This window comes from Opisthocomus hoazin, chromosome 8, assembly GCF_030867145.1.
Source record: "Opisthocomus hoazin isolate bOpiHoa1 chromosome 8, bOpiHoa1.hap1, whole genome shotgun sequence".
NCBI lineage: Eukaryota > Metazoa > Chordata > Aves > Opisthocomiformes > Opisthocomidae > Opisthocomus > Opisthocomus hoazin.
This window is the reverse complement of record NC_134421.1, coordinates 15,858,209-15,880,467: the sequence shown is the minus strand read 5'-3', so window position 1 is coordinate 15,880,467 and position 22,259 is coordinate 15,858,209. Positions and strand designations below refer to the sequence as shown.

The 22,259-nt window shown below is 56.3% G+C and overlaps 2 protein-coding genes across 14 annotated transcripts; one reads left to right on the top strand and one right to left on the bottom strand.

Moving 5' to 3' along the window:
* Positions 1-871: 871 nt before the first annotated feature.
* MAFF (MAF bZIP transcription factor F) lies at positions 872-4,409 on the bottom strand. 12 transcript variants are annotated; one of them, XM_075429130.1, is made up of 3 exons: positions 4,257-4,409; positions 3,017-3,073; positions 872-2,958 (listed from the first exon to the last, which is right to left on the bottom strand). In XM_075429130.1, the coding sequence occupies exons 1-3, from the start codon at positions 4,296-4,298 to the stop codon at positions 2,521-2,523; spliced, it is 537 nt and encodes a 178-aa protein (XP_075285245.1). In that variant the 5' UTR covers positions 4,299-4,409; the 3' UTR covers positions 872-2,520. The 12 variants fall into 12 exon arrangements, with proteins under 12 accessions (XP_075285245.1, XP_075285246.1, XP_075285247.1 ...); XM_075429131.1 differs by having other exon boundaries at positions 3,017-3,070; XM_075429132.1 differs by having other exon boundaries at positions 872-2,934; positions 4,257-4,407.
* Positions 4,410-4,676: 267 nt separating this feature from the next.
* Positions 4,677-21,053, top strand: PLA2G6 (phospholipase A2 group VI). Of its 2 annotated transcripts, XM_075428567.1 has the most exons (16): positions 4,677-5,205; positions 6,274-6,489; positions 7,310-7,490; positions 9,042-9,229; positions 10,468-10,564; positions 11,542-11,724; positions 11,935-12,043; positions 12,643-12,795; positions 14,408-14,498; positions 15,272-15,435; positions 15,961-16,111; positions 16,294-16,430; positions 17,067-17,221; positions 17,970-18,137; positions 19,258-19,331; positions 19,829-21,053. In XM_075428567.1, exons 1-16 carry the CDS (start codon positions 4,997-4,999, stop codon positions 19,968-19,970), a joined length of 2,418 nt encoding a protein of 805 aa, XP_075284682.1. In that variant the 5' UTR covers positions 4,677-4,996; the 3' UTR covers positions 19,971-21,053. The 2 variants fall into 2 exon arrangements, with proteins under 2 accessions (XP_075284682.1, XP_075284683.1); XM_075428568.1 differs by lacking the exon at positions 12,643-12,795.
* Positions 21,054-22,259: the final 1,206 nt, after the last annotated feature.

The following is a 22,259-nucleotide window of genomic DNA, read 5'->3' as shown; positions in this document are numbered from 1 at the left end:
GTCCTCTTTTTGAGAGGACACGCTGTGTATGCAAGAGCTGATGGAGAAGCTGTGCTACAGCAGCCTGGGCCCGAGATGTCACTAGTGGTCCAGGGCAGGAGCAAAACCTGTTTGCCAAAAACCTGGAGTAAAGACCAGTCCTGATCTTGGGTGTTCAGTGCAGAACACCTGTGAGAGGAAGGGGGCTGCATTCTCTGCCACAGGCCCCAGCAAACAGCAGCTCTGGGCTTCTCTTCCACGAGCGGTGGTGGGGCTGGGGCAGGTTGCAGTGGCAAGAGGGAAGGTGAATGTAGAACCCAGAAGTACCATGTGAGCGCTGCGAGCTGCTGCGACCTGGCCTGCCTGGGTGTCGGGGAACATACTCATCACTTCCATCTCAGCTCTGAGGAAGGGTGGCTTTTCCCCATGGGGAGGTCAGGCTTCACCTGCCTGCCATGCTTCCTTCCTGGTCTCCTGCCACCCACGGTCACAAGCTCCTTGCTGTTCCCAAGTCAGACACTGACAGCACTCAGCAGGGAATTTTTTAGGTAGAGCTGCCCTGATTGCACCTGCCTCTCCTCTTGCACCAGCTCCAAAGGCAGCCTGGTAGGGAATTTTTCTAGCAAAAAGCATCATCTTTCCTAGGAAAAGCTGATTCAGCACAGCCAAACTGACCCTGAAAGCAAGCACTTTGTGGGGTGATGTTCAGTATTAAGCTTGCTCACTGAGCCCCTTTTTTCCAGAGAGTATAAATTTGTGTTTGTTCTAGGAAGTCGAGCTGTCCCCCATCCCATCTTTTTTTTGGACACATGCTTGAACATGTCCTGCAGCAAGGCTAGAGGGAGCTCAGAAACCTCATCTCACTGAGAAGAATGACCAAACACACAAACACTGTGGAAAAAAAAAGAACTTGCTTTATTTGTAAAGTCTACAAAATACAGAGGAGTCAGGTAGGACACATACCGTAAGTCAGAAAATAAATAAGTATTTTTTTGCTCTATATAAGATAAAATGTGATTTGCATATATAAAATATAAAGTACGGCTCTGTACCAACATCCTGGCTGTGCCAAGAGGCGGAATGGCAAAGAGGACGTGAAAATAACTTACGTTCGTGCAATAAATAAACCCAAGAGGAGTCGGGGTGGGGGGATGCCAACCACAGTGCCCTATCCACGAGCGGCGGGCACCTCTCCCCGGCAGGGACGGAGGCTGCAGCCGAGGGCGGCTGGCGTGGCAATACCCGGACAGGGGCAGAAACGGTGGGATCGTCCACAGCAGCAGATAACCGAGAAGGGTCTGCCTCCTGCTCCCTTTCCAGTGCTGCTAAATGCAAACCCAGCCCTTCTCCAGCATTTCAGCCTGCTGAAGAGCCGGTTGTCCCACACCCGTGTCCAAGCTGGAGGAAAACCAAAGGGAGGAGCCTACCTGCCTGCCAGGCAGCTCCCAGGAGCAGGGATGCTCTCCTCCTCCTCCTCCCCTGCTTCCCACCTCCTGCACCTCCATCCCTCTCTCTGCCTCCGCAGCTCTGGCTCTCGGGGGCCAGGAGCACCTTTCCGTCGGCTTTGTAGGCAGTGGGGCGCCAGGGAGCGCTTGGTGGGGCTGTATAAGCCGGCCTGCACTGAGCAAAATAGTGTTTATCTCTGCTCCAGCTGCCTCCGCTTCCTTCCTGCCCCTGCTGCTGTGTTAGAGACCAGACTGAGCGTCCCATAGGCAGGAAGAGGTGTGAAGGATGCGTGCGATGCAGAGAGATAAAACAGCACCACTGCTGCTCCCCTTTGCGTACAACAGCCTGGGCTGGGCCACTCACGTCCCCCAGCTCTGCCATGCCCGAGGGATCCCCATCACCTCTGGGCTACCCAGCACCGCAGGCTGCCACAGCACTTTCCCCTCCCACTCTCCCTTACCAGGCACCAACCTGCAGCCACTTTCTCTCACCCTCTGGACCTGCCACCTTCCCTCACCATCTCTACCCCTGGAGACTCCAGCCATGCTGCCACCTCCCCCCCTGCTCCAAGCTGTGGGGCCAATGTTGGCACCCCTCACCATCGCATCCCTTCCACCCATCACTGCAAAACCTCTCCCTCCTCCTTCCACTCCCTGGCACACGCTCCTGGGAGTGCCCGGCCTGCGATCAGCTCTCCCATGCCCTTCCCCAGAAAAAGAGGTGCTGGGTGTTTTCCTGCCAGCTTGGAGCCATGGGATGCTTCCCCACCGCTGCCTGGGCAGGCTCACCCTCTCCTGCCCGCATCCCCCAGGGCGAGGGGTGCCTGGCCAGGGGGGCTGCAGCAGGGGACGGGGCTGGATTGGAGGGGAGGGGGCTGCGGGGCTTTGGGGGCCACCAGCGGGGTCCTGTCCTCCACCCCAGCACCCGTGCTGCAGCAGCCCTCCCTACACAGGGGAGCTGGAGGTCAAGGGACAGGAGAGGGAGGGTTTCAGGCACAGGTCCTGGTGGGAAGGAGCTCGGGGAGGGTACAGGAGGGGATTTGGGGGAAAAGGCACCCCGGGGGGGCCATGCCCGGCCGGGGGACAGAGGCCAACACTAGGAGTAGGCGGCCTGGTTGGCGCTGGACTTCACGATGGTGATGACGCTGGCGGTGGCCACCTTGGCAGGGGGCCCGTGGGCAGCCACGGTGCGGGCGAAGCCCTGCAGGGCTTCGTACTTGCCACGGAGGGTGTCGAGCTCCAGGCGCATGGCGGCGTTCTCCCGGGCCAGCTTGTCCACCTCCCATTCCAGCTCCATCTTCTGCTTCTGCAGCTCTTCCTTCTGGCAGACGCGCTTCACCCGGCAGCTGGCGGCGTAACCCCGGTTCTTCAGCGTCCGCCGGCGCTGCTTCAGCCTCGCCACCTCCTCCTTGGAGAGGCCCCGCAGGTGGTGGTTGAGCTCCCGCACTGACAGCCCCATCAGCTCCTCGTCCGACAGCAGCGGCGTGTTCTCCCCCAGCTCCCGCTTCACCTGCCAGAGAGAGGGGACGATCGCCTGAGACCCCCCTCCCCAAACCTGACCCCTACCCCTCCCCGGTCCCATTGGTGCTCACCTTCAGGGCTTTGCTGGAGAGCCCGTCCGCAGCCATCCTCGCCTCACACCGGCCCTGCTGAGCAGCGGGGGGAAGAGCTGGTTACTGCCTGCCCGTGCCCCTCACCCGGGCCCCGCTGACCCCCTGCCCACGGCCCCCCCGCCGGCCGCGTGGGTCATCCCTACCCCTTTAAAAAAGTACGTAGTAACAATAATAATAATCATAGTGACTGCAGAAGATATTAATAACGGGGGAGAGCCGGAGCACCCCTCCCTCCTTCATCCCGGCCCGAGGTGGTCGGGGTGCTGCTCTGCCCCGGGGACCCGAAACGCCCCAGCCCGGCTGCCGGGAGGCCGGGGCTTCCCCCCCCGGGGAGGAAACCGGGGCCAGACCCGCCCGAGGCCGAGAGGAAAAGTCAGAGCAGCAGCCCCGCGGGGCGAGACCGCGGCCGTGCCCACCCCGCACCGGGACCCGCAGGCTCCGGGGGTGAAGGGTCGGGGCCGCGGCCACGCAGCGTGGGCAGGCGAGCAGTGGCCTCCCCGTGATTCAGCGGCCCGGGATTGGGGGGGTGGGGGGGAAGTCACCGAAGCGGCGCCTGTCCCCTCACCGGTGGCCGGTCCCTCCCTGTGCCCCGGTTCTGAGATGGCCGGGAGCCCGGGGCGCAGCCCAGCAGCCCCCCCCGCCCCGGGGAGGCCCATCGCCGGTAGCAGAGCCCCCCGGAGGGGCGAGGGGGGCCGGGCCGGAGGGGAAGGTGGAGCCGGGGCGGCTGGAAGCTGATGCAATCCGGGCCGGGGAGCCGCCACCGGAGCCGGGGGAGCTGCGGTGCCCAGGACTCGGGAGGAAAGAGCGGGCGGGGAGGGAAGAGCGGGCGGGGAGGGAAGAGCGGGCGGCCCCGACCGGAGACCCCCCCCCACCTTCCCCGCTCCCGGCGGCGGCAAAGCGGCCTCCAGCCGGTGCCGGGCCCCACCGCCCCCCTCCCCGGGGGGGAGAGGCCGTGGCGGGGTGGGGGGGCCCGCCGGGGTCCCTCCCGCCCCCTCCGGCGCTTACCGGGAGGCCGCGCTGGTCCCCGCGGGGCCGCTGCCGGCTCGGCCGTCGGGCGGCGCCTCCCGCCCCGCTCCCCGCGATTACTCACCCGCGGATTCTTTTCATTCATAAAAATACAGTCATGCGGTGACGTCAACCCCCCCCTTCGCCACCACCCCTGCTCTTAAAGCGGCCGCCGCACCGCCCCCGCCGCGCGCTGCCGGGGGACTGAACGCACCGGGGTGTGAACGCAGCCGCTCGCCAAAACCGCCGTGCTCATCCCAAGTCGCGGGGCGACGCAGGCCCGGTAAGCGGAACGCGCCCACCCAACCCGGGCGCCGCGGGCCGCTGCCGCTTTAAGAAGAGCGTTCCGCCCCGCCCTCAGCAAGATGGCGGCCCCCGCCTCTCCGCCCTCCTCTGGGATGGCGGCGGGAGTGACGCAGCGGCGCCCGCCGCGCTGCCCCGCCCCGCCCGCCCCTCCCCGGGCGCGGCGCCGCCGATTGGCCCGTCCCGATGAAGGGGCGGGGCCGCGATTGGCGGGCGGAGGGCGCCGGGGCCCGTTCTGCTCCGCGGGCGCAGCCGCAGCTCTCCGCCCCCCCCCCCCGGCGGCGGGCGGCACCTCCCAGCGCGGGCAGGCGAAGGGGGCGGGGCCAGGCCCGTGAGAGGGAGGGCGCTGAGGGGAAGCGGGCGCTCTTCCCGGAAGAGACGGGGAAGAAGCCTCCGGTGCTGGGTTTTCCTCCCGGGCGCGCGTCACCCCGGCGGCTCTCGGTTCTGCTTTCCTGTCGCTGGGTTCGGGGGAGGGCAGCGGCCGGGCCGCGGCCAGGTTCCCTCAGGCGGCGGGGCCGCGGCCGGGTTCCCTCAGGCGGCCAGGCCGGGTTCCCTCAGGCGGCCGAGCCGGGGCCGAGTTCCCTCAGGCGGCCGGGCCGGGCCGGGTTCCCTCAGGCGGCGGGGTAGCGGCTAGACCAGGCCCGCGGGGCGATGCAGTTCTTGGGCCAGCTGGTGAACACCATCAGCAGCGTCACCCAGATATTCACCAACCCGTACCGGGTGAGGGAGGTGTCGGCTGCCGAGTACGGCACTCACGCCCGCCTGAGGGAGGATGGCAGGGTGGCTCTGTATCGGAACAGCCTGGCCCGCTCCTGGGATTGCCTGCTGGTCAACCCACAGAGCCCGCAGGTCGCTTTCCGGTAAGTGGCAGACCCTGAGCCATCGTGAAACCAACGGCGATCCAAACCGCTCTCCGGGCCGTGGCAGTGCTCCGTGGGCGAAGCGTTGGGTGGGAATGCAGGCTCGTGAGGAGCAGGAGGCCCTGGCGTGTGCTGGGGGAGGAGGCAACGTCGAAAACAGCTTGCAGGAACAGGGCGGGACAGAGTCTAAGTGCTGTGGAAACGGGCAGCTCCGAAATAGGTGCTCGGGTCAGAGCGGCTGTGGGTACACACGCTTCCACTTGTCCCCATTGCTGCATTAGCATCTGGAGCATGGGATACTTCAGCCCAAAAGTTAATGTTCCTCAGGAAGAGGAGGTGCTCTCTGCTAGTGAAGTAGGCTCCCTTCCCTTGGAACAAGTATGGGAGCTGATCGTGCCCCTGTACTCAGCACTGGTGAGGCCGCACCTCGAGTACTGTGTTCAGTTTTGGGCCCCTCACTACAAGAAGGACATTGAGGTGCTGGAGCGTGTCTGGAGAAGGGTAACGAGGCTGGTGAGGGGTCTAGAGCACAAGTCCTATGAGGAGCGGCTGAGGGAGCTGGGGCTGTTTAATCTGGAGAAGAGGAGACTGAGGGGGGACCTTATTGCTCTCTACAACTACCTGAAAGAAGGCTGCAGTGAGGCGGGCATTGGTCTCTTCTCCCAGGTAACTAGCAATAGGACAAGAGGCAATGGCCTCAAGTCACATCAGAGGAGGTTTAGATTGGATATTAGGGAAAATTTTCTTTACTGAAAGAGTGGTCAGACACTGGAACAGGCTGCCCAGGGAAGCGGTGGAGTCACCATCCCTGGAGGTGTTCAAAAAACGTGTAGATATGGCACTTGGGGACATGGTTCAGCAGGTGTGGTGGTGTTGGGGTGACGGCTGGACTTGCCGATCTTAGAGGTCTTTTCCAACCTTAATGATTCTATGATTCTGCGACACCAGATGAGGAAGAATAGCAAAGTCCCCAGCACTAACAATTGGAGAAGAGCCATTTCTCTCAGATACATGGGGTGGATGTTGTTCCTTTGAGTAGGGCCAATGCTGGCTTTGCCTTTCCTCCAGGCTCTTCCAGCTCAACAATGAAGCAGATGCTCTGGTGCGTTTTGAGCAGTACGCGAGGCAGCTGCGCCCTTTCTACGAGAGCTCGCACCAGCCCTTGTCTCTGGAGGATCTCCAGCAGCTCAGTGACTGCTTCCGCAACCACCCCAGCTGGTCCTCGGCACATGTCGCCGTGGAGGTTGGCCGTCGTGAGAGCTTCCGGCACAACCACGTTCTGAGGCAAGGAGTGGGGAGGGGTCTCCGGTGCGCCTGGTGCTGGGAACGAGCTTGGGAGGGCAGGCTAGGCCAGATTAGGGTATCCTGGCTTGATGTACCAAAGCAATGGGGCCTGCTGCTTGGAGGAGTTTGACACCTGTGGGTGCTGCAGAGGTGGAGTTTAAAAGTGCAGGCCTTGCTATGTCATGCCTGAGTGACAGATGTGGTAGCAAGGGGTGTCCGGTGGTCGCTGTGTGAGCTTATTGGCAGGCTTTTGACCTGCTGCTGTGGACGTTAAAGCGCGGAGCTCTGGTGCTTACGCTAAAGGATTGAAGTGTTTTGCAAGAGGCACTAGTTAGAGTCTTACCACCCTTGTGGAGCCCCTTTTTGGAAGGGGTTGTGGCTGACTTTGTAAACCACGAGAGAGGAGGACTGTCTTTCTGGAAATGTATTTTGGCCACAAAACCTTGTTCTCTCCATGGGGAAGTTCACTGAGGGTAGGGGAGACTAGTGAGGAGTTAGGGGACTGAGGGGACTGATGGCAGCACCCCTGCCAGGCTGCTGACCGTAACCTGTCTTCTGCCTTCCTTTGGGCAGGGGCAGCTGCTCCCAGATGGGGGGCAGAGGAAGGAGCAGCGTGTCAGGGAGAGGGTCCATGGCAGGGCTGCTTGGTGGCCCTTCCCTGTGCTCCTTCCTTGGCAAGAGGCCGGGCTTTCATGAACCTCATGGTTCGCACCAGCTGGGCTTGAAGTGGAAGTGATACCTTTGTATCAGCTCGCAGGGCGGCTGCACGTCCTCGTCTTCGCAGCCCTTCCTCGGCCTCACGTTGACTCCTCTCTTGCAGCTGCGTGAACAGCACGGACAGCGAGGATGGCTGCACCCCGCTGCACCTGGCCTGCCGCAAGGGAGACATGGAGTGCCTGCTGGAGCTGCTGGAGTGCCACGCGCGGGTGGACATCACTGACAGGAACGGGGAGACCGTGTTCCACTATGCTGTGCGAGGGAACAGCCCCCACATCATTGAGGTGGGAGCGATTTCAGAGCTGCGGGGGAGTGGGACTAGAAGGGGTCCTCTCTGTGCTGTGGGGAGGCAGACAGGAAAACAGCTGCAGACAGGGGAGGAGAAAGTCAGTTCTCTCTGCTGCAGCATCAAGTTAATGCTGGAGGCTGATTTCAGCCTCTTTCTTCTCCCTTTACTGCTGCTGTTTCCCGTAAGTAGGCTCCAGATTCCAGCCTGCAGTGGAACGAGGATATTAAGCAAATTTCTTCAGAAAGCATCCTTCACTGGCATTTGCATCAGGCCTTCATCCTGCCTTTCCCCCGGCCCTTGGCCGTCCCTGCTACATCTCCTCCGAGCAGGGTATTTGGTTTTGGGCAGTGTTTCTGTGGGGGAGCCTGTGTTTGGTCTGCCATGGGGGAGCATGTGTTGCTTGCAGTCTGAAGGACAGTTCGGAGCTGCCTGGGCTCTCCTGAGCTGCAGAACCTGTTGTTTGAACTGAGCAGCCTTGCGCTGGGGACAGCGGTCTGAGCCTCGGGGCAGAGACAGTCTGAGGCCAGAGGCGTTCTCAATTGCTGAGAAGTGCTGGGCAGAGTGACAGGGTTCACAAGGGTGTGGGTGGCCTTCCGTTGGCTCCTCGCGTCTGTCAGCTCCCCAGCACCCGGTGCGAGCGCAAGACTGGCTCTCCCCTACGGCTGCACCCCCCGACATTTGCCCAATACTTGTTGTGACAGCTCTCCCGCTGCCTGCCAGACTGTGCTGGGGTTTCCTAATGTGTGCTGGGGGAGGGATGACGATCGGGGCTTGCCATACTGTGGAGCAGGGCAGTTAGGACCTCTGTATTAAAAAGATACGCTCTTGCTTTATTTCTCTGATGGCAGCAACTTGACTTGTTAGAGAAATACTTCCAGGTCTGTTCTGTCTCTTGTTTGTTTCTTTTCTCTCTTGATTCCTTGTTAAACCAGAGGAAAGAAACTAAATTCCCATTTCTCTTGTGTGCACCAGGGCTTGCAAGGTTTCCCCAGTACGGCAGTGGGATATTTTTGTGTAACAAAACAGTCTGCAGGGTCTAAAATTTACAGGGAGAATAGGAAAATTCCTTCAAACATATCCCCATGTGTGTTTTAAACAGACTCCTGTTTGTATCTGAAAGCAGCGATGGAGTTGCAGGGGAGGCTGAGCTCCTGCCTGCTGACTGGCCGTGGTAACTGCCGGGGCCGCAGCAGGAGAGGAAACTGCGGTCTCTAGGTAGCGCGCTCATTCGGTTGGGCTGAGCCATGGGTAACGGTGGGAGTCTGCTGAGCTGTGTTGTTCAAGGTGGTGTGAGCCCTTTTCGGCTGAGGGGTGTCTTGGAAGCACCCGGGTCGGAGGAAGAGATCACAGAGAGCAGCGATAAACCCTCTGGGGAGAGAAAACAAGGAGCGTTTCCGTAGCTACTGTGTTGGGAGTAGGCGTGGAGAGGACAGGCTGCAGCATCTTGAGGAACCCAGTGCTCGGGAGTCAGTCCTCGGAGCTCGGGAAGTGAGATGGTGCTCTTCCATGTCTGTCTATTTATTTATCTATTGTCTCCTCTTCCCAGCTCCTGGGCAGAGCCCCAACTGTTGGCTTGGACCACCTGAGCTGTGAAGGGCTGACCGCTCTGCATCTCGCTTGCCAGCTGGGCAAAGAGGACATGGTGCGGTCTCTGCTGAAATGCCGTGCCAGCTGCAGCATCATGGGGACGCTGGGCTACCCCATCCACGTGGCACTGAAGTTCTCCCAGAAGGGGTAAGTGACTGCTGGGGTGCCAGAACAGGGCTCTTCCTCCAGTCTGAGGGTCTGTCTACTTGCTTGGGGGTGTCCAAGACCGGACCCCTTTCGGGGCCATGCTCAGTAGGATGATGTCCCGTGCTGTCCTCTGCTGCGTCACAGAGTTGTCAAAAGAACAGAGAAGTGCTTTCAGGAAAAAAAAAGCTTTTCCATGAATTTATCTATATATATTCTTTAGTATCAGACATCAGGAGAAAGACACAGATTTTTTTTGAAAGGGAGTTTTTGAAATACTTTTTCTCAGAATGATCTGTGAGAAGATGGTTTAGTGATGCTTAAATAGCGCTGCTAATTGCTGTGCTGCTGTCTTCGAGTGCTCTGATCTTAATAAGCTTGCATTTCAAAGCCTAGTTGTTCCCGTCTCGTGTGGGCCAAAGATACTTTTGATTCTTGGTAACACACTCTGGAACTGATTCAAAAGAGACATGATGTTTACTCCGCTTTATTTTCCCTGGAGAAATTTGAGTCTCTTTGCATGTGCTTTATAATACTTAATTTTCACAGAGTGTCCGAGCTCTACAAGTAGGGCTCTCAAATCAACACTAGCTGTTGCTAATTTTTCAGGATTTTGAAAAGTGCTTTCCAACATTAGAGGCACATTCACAAGCCAAAAATGTGCTTAGGTCCCTTATTTTGCAGTGGAGCTTGATCTCTTCTACGTTGTTTGTTTGGTGGTGTTTCGGAGTGGAGAGCATATGCTTGTTTCATGAGTATACCTACCCACACTCTGTAGGCACTAGACACTAGTCTATTCACAACAGGTGTGATTTTTCACTCATAGGGAAGTACACAGATTCTTAATTTCAGCAAGTCTTTAACTATTTCAGTTTTATCCCCATGTTTCCACGGAGAGAGAGGGAGAAGCAAAGAATTTCCCCTCGGGTCTTGAGCGTTTCCAGAAATGCCGTATTCCTGTATTGGAGAAGTACCCAGATATTGCTCCACTACTTGGAATCGGGAAGGGATTCTCCTGCTTCCTCTGAACACAGTGCTGCTCGTATGCTTCCTGTTGCACCCTTCCTTTCTAAAATGAGCAAAACAGAACTGCAGCTGAGGAGTTTGCAGGTGTGGCAAAGGGCCTGCTGCTGCCGAAGAGTTTCCTGAAAGGCTCTGGGCGGGAGGCAGGTGCTGATGTTAGTGGAGGTCCTGAGTCGAGACGGCAGCCACCCATCCCTCCATCTCGTTGTCCTCGCCAGGTGTGCCCAGGCCATCCTCGAGGCGGATGCCAGCCAGGTTCGCTCCAGGGACCCGCGCTATGAAGCCACTCCGCTGCACTGGTCGAAGAAGGCGGAGGTAAATGGAGCCAGTCCGTGGCGAGGGCCTGTGCTGCCACGCAGCACTCCATTAATTCCTCCTCCTGCTGCTGACCTCTCCTGAGTGCATGTGCAGAGTCCTGGGAGTGCCAGCGCCCAGCCAGCAGCCCGATGTTTGATTCTCTTTGCCCAGTGCTGATCAGCGCTGTTTGCCAGGGGGGGACGGAGCAGTGGAGCCTTGCAGTGAAATAAACTGGTGGGCTCATCCCTAGTATGTTGTCCTTGGCTGGGAAACTGCCAGCTTGTCCGTTTTCCCGTTCTTGTTGGGGAAATTGCACCAGTTCCACTATTTCCCCTGGGGGGAGCTCTCTTCTCTTGACTGACAGTTTCATGGAAGGAAGCAGACTGATGCTTTGACAACTGCAGGGAGGGTGATAGGTAGGCACAGGACGGTGGCATGTGGTCCATCTTCTGCCAGAGACAGGCAGATCAGTGGGTGGTATGCCATGGTGGAGCACCTGAATAGTGCTTGTTGCAAGCAGAGGACGTTCCTATAGCAGGACTCGTTTCCCTCCTGCAGTATCACATCACTCTCAGAAATGTGCTGTGGAGTTTCAGAGCAGACATAAACCTGCTTGGCTTATAAAAGAGAAGATCAGAAAGCAAGCTTTTTCCCTCCAGCTGCAAGGATTCTAGTCTGAGTAGGAACTGTTTTTTATCCATTGTTCTCAGCCAGTTGCTATACTTGCGTAGAAGTCCCAAAACATCCAGAAGCTCAAGCCAGGTTGTGAAACCACCAATAGTTTTGCGGTAAAAGACAGAGAAACCCCATCTCCAGTGCTTGGAACAATGCATCTGGCATCTGCCAGCCAGCTGCGTCCAGGCTAAAGGTCCCTCCGGTCCCTCCTCTTGCCCTGCTTTGCTTGCCGTGAGACCTGCATCGTGTGAGCATGCAGGTGGTTGTCCTCACGACCGCTTTCTCTCTTCTTGACCTGGCACGTGCACGCTTGGGCACAGATGACACGGCTGCTGCTGGAGTACGGTTCCGAGGTGAATTTGACCAGCCGGACAGCTGACATGGCTCTGCACATCGCGGTCAAGAGGGGACGCTTTGACTGTGCCATGGTACTGCTGATGCACGGGGCCCACACCAACGCCAGGGGTGAGGACGGCAACACGCCGCTGCACCTGGCCATGAAGGTGAGTTTTCTGCAGAGGCTGCTGGGAATGAGAGAGAGGAGTTTCTTGAAGGGTTGAGGCAGCGACAGGCTTCTTTGAAATTCCAGCTGTTGTCTTTCATGGGGTGATCCCTTGTGGGTGCTTTGGCTAATGAAGAGATGAGGGAGGGAATGAGAGATGATGGAGCCGAGGGGAGCATGGCTCTTGACTGAGCTTTCTCTTGTCCTCTAGCATGATCACCTGGATATGATCAAAGCGATCGTCGTGTTTGGAGGAGATGTTGAGATCCCCAATGATTTCGGGGAGACGCCGGGGCTGTTGGCAGCCAGGAGCAGCAAAGGTGAGGGAGCATGTCAGCAGCCTTACAGGGTGAACCCAGCATCCTGTCTCCCCTTGGTGGCCAAAACAGTGTCTTGGGGAGAGGTGAAAACAGGCCAAGCATGGGGGATGCTTCTCCAACATGCTTTCCCAGCTTCTAGTCGCTCACAGGGTAGGCACTTCCTGAGCTAGTGGCATAGGCTTTGTGTTAATAGCCCGTGATGAATTTCTCTTCTGTGAGACAGAGATGCAAGAGGAAAAGCTGGCACGCACTCCCCTCTTTCAAGCCACAATGTCAGGCACTGCGGGCTCACAACGGGATGACGCAGTGCTGCTGAACCGCCCAGGCGTCAGCAGGCACGGGTGGTTCTTCAGTGGCAAGAACTGTGTGGCACGCCCCCTTGAAGCTGCACAGCACTGGGTACCCCTGCTGTGCGCAAGTCCTGCTGCCTGGTGTTTGGGGAGAGATGCCTGGGACGTGCTTTCCCCTTCACTGGGTCAGCCCACAGGTTTTGTGAGGGTCAGGGCTGCTGTGAATTTGGCAGAGCCCCCCTCCTCGCGCCCGGTGTGTGCGTGCACTGATTCTCTTTCTGATCTGTGACTCCCCCTTCGTCACCTAAGGTGCGAACCGGAAAGTGCTCTTAGACCTGCTGCAAACTGTAGGGACCGAACGCTGCCACCCACCCAACCCCGAGTCCCCAAGCCTGGCACCATCTGCCGCCTCCTTCTTCCTGGAAGGCCAGCCTTCCTCGCGGAGCAGCTTCAACAGCTTAGGTAAAGCCTTCCCTGGCCTTCCCTCGCTCTGCTCCCTTCTTGCTTCACAGTGCTGTCTCGGATCTCTTCTCAGATGGGCTGTGCTCTGGGGACTGTCTCCTAGCTCTCAGTGTCTGGTGACTCTGTCCTCATTCAGCTGTTGCAGGATCCTGTCTCTTTTCTCTGCTTTTCCTGTGTGTGTACTCTAAGCTCTTGTACTCTAAACTTTTGTTTTATAGACTTGACATAACGCAGCTCTGTAAAAATGAAAGGGAAGACTGATTCCCTCACCCCTCGGGAAGAGGTGTAGGCCTTGGTTGCCTGCATGCATTTTACCACTGGGTCACGTACAGAAGGGGAGGTACTTGCTGGTCTGCCTTGAGGAGCTCCCAGTGTCGTGCTGGGCACAAGGAAATGAGAAGCGTTGCTCATTCAGATCCAGATTCAGGCCATCAGCTGGGAGAGAGAAGGGGTGAAGCCCACAGATAAGAGACCCTGGTCACAGAGTTTATGTTATGGATAGGAAAAGCCTACCTTAGGACATACGAGTGCCAGGCTTTCCTCCTCCGGGGAGCTCTGGAAGTCGGACAGAGGCAGCATGAGGGCTTATGGAGTGGGCAGTGGGCGAATTGGCTTGCAGGGAGGCTCTGACCCTTGTGAGAGAGGCATGCAGTCAGATAACAGCCGCTTGTGATCCCCCTCAGCCTGGTGGTTTCCTTTGCAAAGGCCCTCCGGGGGTGCTAGAGGACACCTTCCCCCAGGCCCGGAGTGCGTCTGTCTCACTGGCTTGATAAGACCAGGTCTTTCTGCTCACCATGGCCTTGTGAAGGTGACCCCCGCAGTTTCAGCTCTGATGCAGTGACAGAGCAACGCCCTTTTTCATCATGGACTCTGGCCCTCAAAGAAGCTCCTCACCACATTCACTGTCGTCCACAGCCACATTGCGGCCTGGGTTCTGGCAGACGTATTTAACTTCTTTCCCCCTGTTCTTTCTTCTTTTGATTTCGCAGGCTGGCTTCTCACCTAGGCTGGATTGGTGGCCCACACCCAGGGTGGCCTGGGTGTACGTCAGCTGAGGGGTAATGACAAGCCACCCTGTCCCCACAGCTCTCCTGCCTAGGTTACCTTGCAGGAGTAGATTTAGGTTTTATCTTACGGCTTGCAGTGAACAACGTAGTGGGCATGCTGCTAGGCTCTGCCTTCTCTCTTGCCTACTGTGCTCATCGCCTGCTTCTACAAATCCTTCATCTTTGCCAGTGCACCTCCAGCTGCCTGCTCTAAAGGACGGGGTTTCTCCTCTTTGGTGCAGAGTTTAATCTAGGGGGGGATACCTGGCGACTATGGGTAAGATGGCTTGTGTCTCCTGCAGGGAGCTTCATTCGGTTGGGAAGGAATTTGGATGTTCTCTGTGTGATTATGGTGGAAAAGATGTACCACAGGGATGGGAGGTTTGGGTAACCTGACCAAGCTCGCTGGGGGCAGAGAGAAAGTAGAAAGAATAATTGAAGGTTTTCTAATTGATTAAGTATAATTTAGTTGACTAATATCTCTGAGGCACATATCGGAGGGTTCAAGTAGCAAAGTGGTCTCTAATTTTTTTTTTTTTTCCTTTTGTATATTCATGGCCCTCTAGGGTACAAGGACCTTCTGTATGTTTCCACAACACTCGGACAGTTGTTGAAGGCACCAGATGTTGTGGACTCGCCCAGTGAGGGCAGAAGAAAGTAAGTGAGGAACAACTTCTGTCCAGGCTCCCGTGCAACTTGAAGGTGAAATCCGTGTGTGTGAATTCTCCCTGCCCATACTTGTGGGTGCGGCGTCCTCAGAGCTGACATTATTTAGTGTCCATTGACATTGCAGTTTTTGGCAGAAACCCCTCTGCACCCTGTTGCGATAAATCTCTGTTCCCATAAACGACCATCGCCTGTTCCTGCCTGCAGCTTTGGAGCTGCAGTGGACCCCGACCTCAGCAGGTGAAACCCCTGCTCTGTCCCTTCCCTCTGCAGCTGGCCACAAAACGCTGTTTTGGCTTTGTGATTTCCACGCGCTGCCCCGATGCTCACCCAGCTCCTTTGCCAGGCTGTGCACTGCCTTGGCAGTGCCTGCACCTCACCTTGCTGGGAGCGGAGGGAGGGTTGGCACTGAAGTGCAGCTAGCAGGGACTTTGGGCTGTCTGCTTTTTATTTGTGACACAATACCCATTCCTGTGCTAAGGGTCTTGGATAAGTTTTCGGCTTGACGCTCTGGTGTGGAGGTTAGAGGTGGCTAAAAGAGCGAGTGGTGGTGCACAAACTCTGACAAGGCGCATCTGGCCGTGTCCACTCTTATTTTCATCTGGAAGCACTGCTGGATTTATGTGTTCACTGATTACACTGTCCACAGCAGCGTTCTTGTTACTGGCCTGGTTTCCCATCCCCAGGGTCACATTCCCACACAGCGTGCTGTGATTTGTAAGCTGTCCCACAGCCCCCAGTCATCTGTGTGTGTTTCTCTCTAGTCACGACCGCCTCCTGTGCCTGGATGGAGGGGGCATCCGAGGCCTGGTGCTCATCCAGCTTCTCCTGGCTATCGAAAAGGCTGCGGGCCGTCCCATTCGTGAGATTTTTGACTGGATTGCGGGGACCAGCACTGGGGGCATCTTGGCCTTGGCTATTGTACATGGTGAGGACAACGCAAATAATGGGCCACTTCTCGCTCCTGTGGGCTTGAGCGCTCCTCTGTGGGGAGCGGATGCGGGGTGGGAGCTGCCTCTCTGAGTCCCGACTAAGATTTGTTGTCCCTGCCAAAGGGGGGAAGGGAGGTTTGTTAATGAAGGAAAGCCTAGACCTGGCTTTGTGCTCGATTCCCACATCAGCTGGTCTTGAGCAGCTTTCTGGGTTTTGGGAAGTGCGTGGTGGCAGACTGCAATGGTCTGTGCTTCCTGCTTTCTCCATGGCAGTTTCACAAGGTGGTCGGCACTTTCTTGTAGCGGGGAACTACGTTCTGAGCTTGCCCTTCCTCTTTAATCCTTCCCAGTCGTGCTGCTGAGGTCTGAGCAGACGACAGGCAGCCTGGGAAGGGGATGGGATTGGGAGTGACGCCTTCCATCTCCTGCTGGTTCTGGAAAGTCCCAGCTCTTACGTGCTCTTTGTTCTGCCTGCCCTTCCTGCCACCCGCTGTTCCTGCTGATGCTGTTGCCCGTCTCAGGGAAGTCCATGGACTACATGCGCTGCCTGTACTTCCGCATGAAGGACATGGTGTTCCGGGGGTCCCGACCCTACGAGTCGGAGCCCCTGGATGAGTTCTTGAAGAAGGAATTTGGAGAAAACACCAAAATGACCGATGTCCAAAAACCCAAGTAAGTCGTGCCTGGGGCCGCGCTAGTTGCTGCTCTCTTGAGTGTGCTCTAGACCCCTCTCAGCAGAGATGCTCAGCCTCTCCTTAGAGCGGATCTGGAGGAGTGTGATGTCCAGACTATTGAAGCCGTAAGTACATTTTTTTTTCCATTTTATTCTTATTCTGTCATGTCCTCTCCCCCAGGGTTATGGTGACAGGGACGTTGTGTGACCGGCAGCCAGCTGAGCTCCACCTTTTCCGGAATTACCCCGTACCAGAGACAAAAACCTCCACTGAATACAAGACATCCGCATCTTTCAAACCACTCACTCAGCCAGAAGGTAAATGCTGACACACAGCAGTCCAGCTGGTTGGCAGGGGAGGGGGCCACCCCTCAGAGACAGAAGATTTCCTGTTCTTCCTCCCATTGTTCTGAAAATCGGGGTGTCCCAGCAATGCCTCATCCCTGATCTTGACTTGCAGCTTGGTCCTAGTGATGGTTCCCTTTTCTCCACTCTCCTCCTCTCTTGGCTTCTCTTGTACCAGGAACAGGGACTGGCTAGTAAGGTTCATGAGGAAGAGTTCTGCTAGAGGAGTCCTGCGTACAGTCAGTACCTTTCCCTGGGCTTTCAGGAGCAGATTGACACAGAAAAGCTGTGTAACCGAAGCATGCAGCCCTCTCCAGATTGCTTCTTTCTTCGTCTAGCAAACATAACTGTTCCACCATCAAAGTAGCAGCAATGAAGCTGGTAGAGAATGAATTTGACCCAGGATAAAAGATGTTCTCACCACTTTCTGTGTAAAGCCCCCCAAAATAATCCTGTGCGTCCAAGCAGAAGCCCTACTGTTGGGACACAGCTATTCAGAGTAGGGCCTTCTGGGATTGTGAGCCCTCCTGCTTTGTGTCGGTGAAGGCGAGGTGCTGCCTGCACACAGGAAAGTTGTTGTAAGAGGCCGTATGCTTTCTCTCCCTCCAGACCAACTTGTATGGCGCGCTGCCCGCTGCAGCGGCGCGGCTCCCACGTATTTCCGGCCGATAGGCCGCTTTCTGGATGGCGGGCTGCTAGCCAACAACCCAACCCTTGATGCCATGGCAGAGATCCACGAGTACAACAAGACACTGATCAAGAAGGTGAGAGAAATCCCATCCCTGGCTGGTAACGAGCTTTATCTGCTCTACTGAGCCTTCCTTGAAGGGCTAGAGAGTTTGGGAATGGATGCCTCTCTAGTGGATGAACAAGTTAGCAGTGCAGCACCCTAGAAGGGAGTGTAAGGAGGGGGATCTGTGTTGGGAATGGTGTCTGAGAGGTGAAATACCTCTTCTGGCAAGGGTGTGAGGCAGGGAGGCAGCCCCATCAGCCTGTGCTTGCTACTTTGAGCCAGGATGATTCAGTTGATGGTTGTGTGTGGCCCTTGACGCAGCTCTGCAGGGTCTTTTTCTGTGCAAAAATAAATGGAGAAGACAACGGTAGGGCACTCTGCAAGGCTGAAGAGTGAATGCCTTCTGTGCTGTGGCAAGTTCCTCAAAAAGATGACTAATTACTGGCAGCTACTGCTCCCTGTAGCTGCAAGGGGAGGTGTGTTGCCAAAATGTCTGAAAGAGTTGGGCTGTTTCACTGTCATCTGGTCCCAGGACTCATCCTTGGGGTGATCCGATGGGTTTGGGTGCAGCCAGGGCCGTAAGGGACAGAACAGTGCAGCTGTTGAAGTCATGTGGATTATACTTGCTTCACCAGGCGGTACTAAAGGGGGAGGATGGGAGGGAGAAAAGGCTACCAAACCTTTTGCCTTGGCTTTCAGAGCTTCCCCAAGACTGCTGTGAAAGACATGCTTCGCCGTAATTGTTGGTCCTTGCAAACAAATCTTATGCTTGTCCACAGGGTCAGAGGCAGAAAGTAAGAAAATTGGGGTTGGTGGTCTCCCTGGGGACAGGGAAGCCTCCGCAGGTCCCGGTGAGCTCTGTGGATGTTTTCCGCCCCTCCAACCCTTGGGAGCTGGCGAAGACTGTCTTTGGGGCCAGGGAGCTTGGCAAGATGGTGGTGGATTGTGTGAGTACTGGGAAGAGGGGATGGGGGAAGCGCCCTGGGGATGCTTGCAGGGACGGAGCAAAGGTTTCCAGTCTTCAGCTTCTTCCTTTTGGAAGAAAATTGTATTTCCTTGGAACTGCTCTGACCATGGCCAGTTCAAGGAATGGACATACTGGGTAACGTAAAAATTGTGGGAGCACAGCAGGTCTGAAGGCCTGTCTGCCTCTTTGGGGTTTTGAGTGCCAAGGGAGGTTTCTGCAGCTGAAAGGAGCTGAGGAAAGGATGGTGGTCAGTGACCCTTGGGAACATTTGCAGGTGTGAGTTCGTTAAACTCTGTATCTTTCCAGGGAGGACTGATGATCATCTGAGCAACCTGGACCAAAAAAAACCCATCATGCCTCGGAAAACAGCAATTCATTTTTCTTTAGAAAAGCTTTGTTACCCCTACTGGGGAAATCAGCAAATGCTAGAGAAGTGGGAGTATCACTAATAAAAAGCAGTGGTTCAGAGCCGTGGTTAGGAGTGTTTAATAGGCATACTTTCTTGCATGCTTCAGAAAGAAGCTCATTAAATGCTGCGCATGAAAACACTCCAAATGAATTAAAGCCAGAAAGATCAGAACTGAGGTTCTGACTATAACCTTAATTCTGTTGCTTTATCTCTTTTTAGCTTCCTAAAGCCAGAAAATACCCAGAGAGGTCCCTCTGCTTCCCCTGTCTTTTTTTTTCAAGGTTCCCAGGGAAGCTGTCCCAGGATAGCGCAGAAAGACTGCACTAGTCACAGGCTTCACTGGTACTGGGCTTGGACAGAAATGGGTAGAGGTGAAATCCCAAGGGAGCTGTGACTCGGATCGTCCTGGGGGTTTTTTTAAGGGAATCCACTGGCTGCTGTGGCAGATGGAGGATCTGTAGGGTGCAATTGCTTGTGTCCCAAGGATCCAGAAGCACTGTTCTTATGTTAAAAAAAGAAAAACAACTAGCAAACAAAAAGCCATCCCACTCATTGGTGGTGAACGTTGCCATCCAGGATGCACTTGCTCCTGGTTTTCCCTCTCCCTCTGCAGCTTGTGCAAGTTTGGCTTGGTGGCAGGGTGGAGCAGCGTGACGGTCAGGCTCTAACTGTGGGCCTGTTTCTCCTGCAGTGCACTGACGCAGATGGCCCAGCTGTGGATCGTGCCAGAGCCTGGTGTGAGATGACGGATGTCCCATATTTCCGGTAGGAGCTTCCTTTCCGCTCTCTGCACAGACCTATTTTTAGCCCTCTCGCTTCAGACCTGGCTGTGGCATGCGCCATCCCAAATCATGTCCCCTCCAGCGGCATGCCTGCCCAGACCTGTCCCCTCATGCCTCGGTGACACACCGGAGCATGCCACGGCCCACTGAGCACGCCTTGTCCGGGGTCGGTTAGCAGGGACTCAGCGGATGCTGTCTAACAGGGTCCTTTGGGGATGTGCATCCTGCCCTGTTCCACCATGCACAGCGTGTTTTGAGGCTCGTGCCTTCGGTGGTGCAGCTGCTGAACTGAGTGTCAGCCTTGAGTGTGGTTGTGCCTCGAAGGGGCGGAAGGCCTGCGCTCTGCAAGCCTCCTGGGTAAGGGGGAGCGAATGCCCAGGACGGCAGGAGCCGCTTCGCGCAACCTGGAGCTCGGCAGGCTCGCTGCCCCGTCGCGTTCGCCCCCGTGCCCAGCTGGTGATGCTGTCTTGTCGTATGCAGGCTCAGCCCTCAGCTGCACACGGAGGTGATGCTGGACGAGGTGAACGACACCGTGCTGGTGAACGCTCTCTGGGACACCCAGCTTTACATCTACCAGCAGCGGGAGCAGTTTGAGCGGCTGGTGCAACATCTCTGCCAGTGACTGGCCTGCAGGTTCCTGTTCAGCACCCCCGTGGCAAGGAGCAGCAGAGACTGAAATGGCTCCAACTTGCCCTTGAACCAAGATGTTGAGGAGGGGGAGGGACTACGACTAATAATGATGAGGAATTAAGGATATTTAATAGACATACATACACATGTATTCTGGAACACACCCATGTATCCCCAGACAGCTGTGAAATGCTGACAGTTGTCTTCGTGCTGTGGCCCCATCTCTGCTGCTGGGCTCGGTTTTGCTGCCCTGCTCTGACTGTACAGCCCTTCCTAGGAGCCAGAGCCCCCACCTACCTGTCCTGAGCTGTCCCAGCTGGAGTCTGTCTCCTGTCTGTGCAACTCCTTCACTGACAAAGCACCGTGCACCTTCCCATGTCACAGGATGGGCCAAGGCCAGGTAGAGCTTCAGGCATGACTTGGCCCACTGGATTCTTCCCTCAACACGCCCGGTTTGAAGGGGAGCAGAAACGCTCCAAATCCACGCAGTAGACATGATGCAGAATGTTGCGACTGGCCTTGGGAGAAGGGGCAACCTTTCCCGAGCCAGCTGTCTGCTGTAGCACCTTCCCCTTTCCCCTCCGAGGCGGGGTGGCAACACAGATACTGACTGCAGGCAGGGTGGGAGCAGGACCCCCAGACTGTTCCGTGCCTCCTGGCTTGCTGTTGCTGCTCTTTGCTCAAGGGCTGAGATGTGAAAGCCTGTCTTTACTTGCAGGAAGCTTGAGATGAGGGACAATAGCCTTGGCAGAAAGATCATTGATCGTTATTCTTAACGTGGAACTGAAATGCTCTGAGATCAGTTCCCACCAAAGAAGCTGACCCTGTAATAATGTGGGTTTACTTTTTTTACTGCTGGAAATCCCATTGTGAATGCTATACTGCTCAATGTTTCTGCAGTAAATTTTCATATTTATAAATAATTTATCTATCTATTTGGAGGCGTTTTGAGGAGTAACCTGGCAAACTGAATTCTTAATCATTTGCTTTTGACTGGATGGACTGCTGTTGTGAACAGTGCTTCTATGCAAAACTAACGTGACCTGAAATAAAGAGAGGTTTGCATTTGGTTCCACTGTCATGCAGTCCGTGGTTGTCTGTCTCTCCATCGTACAAAGTCCTGGAGGGGTTCTGAGCTTGCAGCCTCTGAATTTCTTACAGGCAGAAAATCAGGAACTGGGCACCCTGAGACACAGCGTTGTGTGCTTTGGGCGGGCTGAGGAGGTGAGCGGCCTGTCCCTGCAGCCAGCCCTGGGAGCAGGCGTGTGGTGTGAGGGGCTGGCTGTCCCACGAAGCACAGCACTGCATGCTGGGCTTACCAGCTGCAGCCAGTGGAGACGCTTTGAGCCAGCTCCCATGTAAGAATCCTCTCGGAGTTGGTCTGGCCTAAAAAGAGGAACACGGAAAAACCCTCGAGATGCAAATGACTGGAGATGGGGCTTTAACTTTGGTATTCCTGCGTGTTTCCTGGACGAGGTAACTGCTGCAAGCTTGCTGGACCTGATTCCTAAGGGATACCCCTGGCAGGAGTGTGGGTGCTGAGTCACGAGTAGGGCTAAAAACTGATTATCTGCCTTCCGATCTTCACTTTCACAAATGAGATTGTGGAATTAACTGGCTTTTAATGTGGAGTAAAGGTTTTCTTTTTGCTGCATAATGGAGGGGCTGCCTTCCAGTGGAAAAATGAAACCCCACATATTGGGATGGTGAGAACTTGAGCTCCTTTCCGCTTTTTGTCCCTGGCATGTGGTCTACCCCCTCTATAAACCTGCACCATCTGCAGGGACTTCCCGGAGTGATCTGTGCTTGGGCTCCTTCCACGCAGGCAGGGAGAGCAGGAAGGTTCAGGCACGGAGCCTCACTGAGACCGGGAGCGGGAGGGATGCGAAGAGCTAGAGGTGGGGGAACGGCGGGCAGGGAAGAGGTGAAACCTGTTTTGATCTTACCTGACGTTCTCCCCCAGCCGCTGCTATCCGCTGCCTGCGACCGCAAGCCGTGTGCGAGGGACCCAAAGATGCTCTGCCGGCAGAGCGAGGCCGAGCGAGCCACCTCGGAGCGGTGGCAGTGACAGCGGCAGCGAGCCGTAGTGCGGTGACTCTGGCAGGTGGCCGGCTCCGCAGGTGTCGGGGCAGGGAGAGCTGGGTACCAAGCCCGCAATCAATAATGCAGGGAGGCAGTCACGTGCCCTTGCTGGCTGTCGCAGGATTCCTCTCTCCCTGGAGTCTGGTTACTTCCAGAGATCAAGTTCCAGCCTCTCGGCTGGTGAATTATTAAACTCCAG